Consider the following 6,620-nt stretch of genomic DNA (forward strand, 5'->3'; position numbering starts at 1 on the left):
ATTCTAACTAATAAGATGTAAAATGAGTGTTTTATGTGTTAAATTCTCAACACATATCATACCCCAAAACTTAAACTGTTGCTTGTCCCCAAGCAAGCAAAAGACAAACAAAAAGACTCAATTTACACAAAAATGCATGACCAAGGCATTAATTGCCTAACTAAAGAGAGTTATAGCAAACATGAAGTTCATTGCCTTTCATAAATCCAAGATGAGTCACTCAAAACCAAGTTTTTATGTGTGAACCATAGGCTAGAATTACCCTTTTCTTTGTTAAGCTCAAACACAATCACAATCACAATCTTAGGATCAATAGGGCTTATAGGGTTTACTCTCTTTGGCATTTCTTTTCTCTCATAGCCTTTTTTCTTATATACTCCACATATTAATTTTTTAAAATTTTTGGGCAATTTGGCCTTTTTTGCTTGGAGTGTGCACGTAGTTCCTAAGGGACTTTTGTTGTGCTTTTTCATAATATTTTCCAAAACACATAGCCCCTATGGGACTTTTGTTGTGTTTTTCCAAACCCTTTTTGTGATAAGGAGTCAATTTAGAGCTTTGCTCTTTTGTATTGACTTTTTGTCCTTATGTAAACTCTTCCCCCAAACTTAAATATGACAATGTCCTCATTGGAGATTTGTGGGGTAAACGGTGTTTAAAGGGTGCAAGTGCCTAATATGATCATAGAAAAGAAGGCCTATCTCATTTCCTAATGGTGATTGTGTGATCAAAGTGTTTTCCCAAAAAAGGGTTTTGCTAGTTCTAGCAAAAACAAAATACCTTGATTGAATGACAAGTAATCAATAAAATTATTTAGGCTATGATCTCATGTGCAACATACCTCAACTCAAGTGATCATGCATAAAAATTAAGACTAAAAACTAAAAAAAACTATTCCTGACTCAAAAAGTAAAATATGAAGCTAAAGAAAGTGGTTAGAACCTGCCCTACTCCAAAGGAGTAGGCTTTGAAGCTTGAGTTGCCATCTCCTTCTTCAACTTCTCATTCTCTTCAAACAGACTCTTATTATCCACCTTGATGGCCTTTAGAATGTTTTCACGAAAGTTGATGTTCTCACCTGTTATGAGACTAAACAAAAGCACCAACCTTTCTACAAAAATGGAGCTCTTATGATTAGTAGATGATAAATAATGTCTAATAAAGCTTATCCAAACATTCTTATCAGAGGACAAATTGGCAGCCTYAAAGGTTTTCAACATGAAATGAGTGTAAGGCTTCCAATCAGTCTCAGATATTCCAAGGAAAGTCATGATCTCAACCAAATATGCCTCAGAGGCCATGTGCAAGAGTGCATCATTCTCAGAATCTATGTGAGGTGAGAGACCGTATAATTTATTTACGGCCTTGTCAAAAGTAGACACCTTTCTTTGTGGCTCTATGGATGTGAAGTTTGTCATCTGGGATGATTTTATGTTGACAAAAAGAAGAACTAATCCCCTTTTGGTCGTCAATGATCAATCCCATAGCTTCTGTGTGCAACTTCAACATATCAACCAACTTTTTTTCTTGATGCAATTCTAGGGTAGATGATATGTTGACAGACAATTTGCCTTCTTCTCCTAAAAAAACATACTTCAAATAGGATGATAGTTGTTTCAACTCTAAGTCAGGTGGTGATACAATTGATGGGGTGAAGTCTTTCTGCTCACCATTTTCCAGCAGCTCAAATGCTACAACATCTAATATGACAACATCATATCCTACCGCCTCTAATTCTGCAACAGTCTCTTCCTCTATTACCTCGTCACTCTCTTCTTTCAACTTAAAGGTTTCCTGAATTCCTTCTTCATGACACATCTCCTCTATTTCAGCTATTCCTGAACACTCCTTCAAGTAATCAAGGTACTTTAGAGAGTTGAAGACATTAAATGTGACTTTTTGGTCCTGCAATCTCATAGTTAGCTCTCCTTTCTGGACATCTATCAAAGTTCTTCCGGTGGCTAGAAATGGTCTCCCTAAAATAATAGGAATGTCCTTATCGGCCTCAAAGTCTAAGATGATAAAATCTACCAGAAATATGAACTTGTCAACTTGCACTAAAACATCCTCAATCTTTCCCTTAGGGTATGCAATGGATTTGTTTGCCAATTGGAGTGTAACCGTGGTAGGTCTAGCCTCTCCTATGCCTAAAGTGTTGAAAACAGATAAAGGCATGAGGTTGATACTAGCACCTAAGTCACACAAAGCTTTCCGAATCTCTTTCCCACCTATAGAACAAGGAATAGTGAAACTTCCCGGGTCTTTAAGCTTAGGAGGTATCATGTTGGTCAAAAGTGCACTACATCCTTCAGTAAGAGCTACAGTTTCATACTCAGTTAACTTCTTCTTCTTATTTAGGATGTCCTTAAGAAACTTAGCATAACTAGGCATTTGCTCAATTGCCTCAACAAGTGGTATGTTGATGTGCAATTCTTTAAACACATCTAAGAACTTCTTAAAGTGCAGTTCCTCTTTCTGATTCCTCAACCTTTGGAGGTAAGGAACATAAGGAGGGACTAGTTTTATCACATTCTTGCTTGGATGTGTTGAGCCAAATGGGTCTTGAATGCATTGGGTCTTTGAGGTGCACTTTGGAGGTTCAGATGGAGTCTTAGCATCAAGCTTAGGGGTCTCTCAAACATCATTCTCTTCTGACTTTTTTAAAGTATCCTCAGGAAAGAGTAATGGATAGTCTGATCTTGGGGGGACAGAAGTGGTGGTCTCAAATGCTTGCTTCTCTAAAGGTTGGACCGGTCTTTCTTTGGCAGGGACCAATGCTGTAGCATCAATTTTTGACAAACTTGATGCACTAGCTTTTTGCACCTTTTCAGTCAATGCCTTCCCACTCTTAAGGGTCACTGCTTTCACATGTTCCTTTCCTAAGGCTCTCGGGACTTCTGTGTTACTAGGCAAAGTAGCAAGAACTCTATTGGTCTGATTGAGTACAAGTTGATTGACTTGGGTTTCCAGATTTCTGATAGCAACACTTTGTTGATTAAAAAGAGATTGATTTTGAGAGTTTTGTTGGGTTATCAAAACTTGATTTTGAGCTTGAGCATGCACAAATAACCCTTTTATCATTGCTTCCAAAGAAGATGATAAATCAGCCTGTGGAGGTGGCTTGTTTTGAAAAGGTGGTTGAACAGTTTGAAAATTTTGGTGATGATTTTGGGAACTACTGGCATGTTGTTGGGGTTGAAAATTAGAGGTTTCTTGCTGCTTAGGTGCGGGTGGATTTAAACATGGACTGTTCCAAGAAAAATTCGGGTGTTGTTTCCAACTTGCATTGTAATTGTTGGTATAAGGACCGGATCCATTATGAACAAAGTTTATGGATTCAGAATTATAAGAACAATGTTCATACGAGTGTTCCCCACCACAGCACACACATTGCACAGATAGGATTGTTGGAACAGGTGTATTAGCAGCTTGCTGTCCTCCCTGACCAGAAGTTAAAATTTTCAGCATGTTGGTCATGGAGGTGAGCTRAGCTGTTAATGCAGTATATGCATCTACATCATGTATCCCAACAGTCTTTTTCTGTGATGAGCATGTGGGTCGGCCTAATGGCCATTGTTGGCGGATATCTTTTCCAGGATTTGATATCCTTCATTATAGGTCATGGTTGTGAAGGCTCCGCCTGCAGTCGTATCGAGCATTTGTTTTTCCATGGGACTTAACCCAGTGTAAAACGTCTCGAGTTGAATATAATACAAAATGCCATGGTGTGGGAATTTCCTCAACAGCTTTTTGAACATTTCCCACGCATCAGGAATAGCCTCATCGTCCATTTGTTTAAAAAGACAGATTTCGTTCCTGGACTTAGCGTTCCTTGTTGGTGGGAAATATTTTCGCAAAAAAATTTCTGCCATGTTATTCCACGAAGGCACAGAATCCGGTGTTAAAGAGTTAAACCATACTTTTACCCGATCCCTCAATGAAAATGGAAATAAAGTGAGCCTTTGAGCGTCATTTGACACTTCCCGGATCAGAAAGCATCTGTGATTTCCATAAAAGATTTTAAGTGCGAATGTAAGTCCTCTGAAGGTAATTCGACAAATTGGCCATTCGTTTGCAACATGTGAAACATTATCGGTTTTAGTTCGAAATGGAGAGCGGTCATATGTGGTCTAACTATCCCGGAATTTAATTTCTCAAAATCCGGAATAACATAATCCATGATCCTTCAATTTTTGGATTTTGCCAAATTAATGATGTTCGGAGTTTGTGCTCTTTGTTGCTCATTATGTTATGATTCTATGTCCTCATTACCCAAATTATTGTTATTATGTGGGTGTCCTTGTTGAAAGTTCGAAAATGGTGGTATTGGTTCAAAAACCGGCAGTTGGTTTTCCAAATGCGGTATTTCCGGAATGATTGGGGGAGGTAACGCCATGTTCGGAGAGAGTAGAGCAAAAAATGCTCTTTGAGCCCTCCTTCTATGATGAAACGTTCTCTCAATATCGGGATCAAATTCGAAAAATTCCCCGCGACGTGTCCGTGGCATACACCACTTTTAAAACGATTCCAACGGTACTAGAAAAATCAAATCTTTTACTTTACTCAAAATAAAACTTTTAGCTTGCCAATCCCCGGCAGCGGCGCCAAAAACTTGGTGGGGTTATATTTCACACCTTTAGACTAATGAAATTGGGCCACAAAGCAAGTATACAATACGTCTCAATGTCGTCTTTCCAAGTAATAAAGTGGTACAAGTACCGGAATATCATCCACGGAGATTGTTGCCAAAGTTGAATTAGAGTCCAATGAAAGAGATGATTTCAGATGATGATTTTGAAGACTTTTGTTTGCTTGTTAAGGTGAATTAAAACAGATTACAGAATGTAAAAAGATAGCTAGGGTGTAAGACTTAAGGTGAGACCCANGATTTTGAAGACTTTTGTTTGCTTGTTAAGGTGAATTAAAACAGATTACAGAATGTAAAAAGATAGCTAGGGTGTAAGACTTAAGGTGAGACCCAAACACAATTTCCAGTAGCCAATGCTGTAGGAATGCTACAGCAAGCAGTGTTTCGAAACTAAGTTCCACCATATATTTTGAAGGCATTCCTCTCGGACTTCACCATTGCACTATATTATAGCTTTCCACCCATATCTCTATGTGGTGTCCGGACCAGGGATAGTGACAAGATGGTGTTTTCAAAATATATGGATAAACAAATCTCTTTGTTAAAAATCACTCTCTCGAGTCGATTCCCATATCATTCGAGTTGGCGTGAGTTCTTAGATAATTCATCTCTGAATCTATCGCACTTTGACACTTTCGAAGAGTGACCAACCCGTCGGGAGTTAAGTTTGAAAAACATAAATGACAAGTCTACTTGTCGGCAACTTTCTCAAGTCTACCTCTTATGTCATTCAAGTTGACGTGCATTCAATGGCTTATCTCTAAGTCCATGGCACTTTAACACTTTCAAAGTGATCAACCCGTCAAGAAGTGTGCTTGGTTTTTATAAAAACTCGAATGAAACAATGGAACGTCGTTTACGAAAACACTTAGCTACTTTCTTTTGGTTTGAAAATCTCACATTTCCGTCTCACACCCAAGCTATAAAAGCTTAGCTACTCATAACGGAAAGTAAATTACAAGAAAAATAAATGACGGAAAGTAAAGACATAAACGAAAATTGCGTAAAGTAAATGACGAGAAAATAATTAACGAGAATGTAAATGACGGGAATGTAGATTGCGAAAATTAAATAACGGAATGTAAATGACAATAAATGTAAAGGAACGTAAAATAAAGAGCGGAAAATAAAAGACGAGAATATTAAAGAAGAAAAAGATGAAGAACTCAAGAGATTACTAAAAATCACNAAAAGACAAATCTTGGAGGCTAAGCTTCCTAAAACTAGTTACAAAGTAAAAATAGAGTAACAAACAGTACAATAATCTAACAAGAGTTTTAACCACACATTCTAGCCATCTCCAGCTGTTTACAACTGTCTTCAACCAAGCACAAAAAGACAGCGTCTTAATCATTAAGCCCTCCAAAAAGCTACACATCTATCAGATCGACGCTGCACCAATGCTGTAGCATCCTGCTGTTTTAACAAAAACTCCCCATTAGCTTCATCCATGAGTACCAACAAGTCAACCACAATATTTAGCTTCATAATAACAAATGTATAAAGAAACAAATAAAAATGACTCAAAGTGGAAATGAAAAGAAACTATTCTAACTAATAAGACGTAAAACGAGTGCTTAATGGTCTCGCTCGCCCAAGAAATAACTGGTTTCGAAAGCTTAAAAGACCAATACGAGGAAGATCACGACTTTAAAGAAACATGGTCCAAATGCGGGAAAGGCATACCGGTGGACGATTACTACCTCAACGACGGGTATCTCTTTAAAGGTAATCAATTGTGTATTCCTAACTCTTCTCTACGTGAACAGTTGATTAGGGACTTTGAAAAGTCCAGATTTCATACGAATCTTGATGTAATCATCATAAAATCTCAAGAACAAAGATAAATGTAAGATAGATTGGAGAGAGAAAATTACTTGGCTGTCAAATCACCTTTTCAGAATTAATGATATAATCAATTGTGTGTAATTACAATTACAAAGGAAAGACTATTTATACTAAGGAAAATAAA

General features: G+C 37.5%; 1 protein-coding gene and 1 non-coding gene across 2 annotated transcripts; one reads left to right on the top strand and one right to left on the bottom strand.

Moving 5' to 3' along the window:
• Nucleotides 1–1,368: 1,368 nt before the first annotated feature.
• On the bottom strand, nucleotides 1,369–2,391 carry LOC112514130. The gene has a single exon (XM_025120461.1). It carries the CDS (start codon nucleotides 2,389–2,391, stop codon nucleotides 1,369–1,371), a length of 1,023 nt encoding a protein of 340 aa, XP_024976229.1.
• Nucleotides 2,392–3,717: 1,326 nt separating this feature from the next.
• On the top strand, nucleotides 3,718–3,824 carry LOC112515017. Its single transcript, XR_003069474.1, has one exon. It is a non-coding gene; the product is annotated as a small nucleolar RNA R71 (small nucleolar RNA).
• The last annotated feature ends 2,796 nt before the right edge of the window (nucleotides 3,825–6,620 follow it).

Source organism: Cynara cardunculus, assembly GCF_001531365.2.
Source record: "Cynara cardunculus var. scolymus isolate 2C chromosome LG 6, CcrdV1, whole genome shotgun sequence".
Taxonomy (NCBI): Eukaryota; Viridiplantae; Streptophyta; class Magnoliopsida; order Asterales; family Asteraceae; genus Cynara; species Cynara cardunculus.

Bases quoted from the DNA above. Each gene is read 5' to 3' on its own strand.
- LOC112514130 (XM_025120461.1), bottom strand. From the start codon at position 2,391: ATGCCTAGTTATGCTAAGTTTCTTAAGGACATCCTAAATAAGAAGAAG.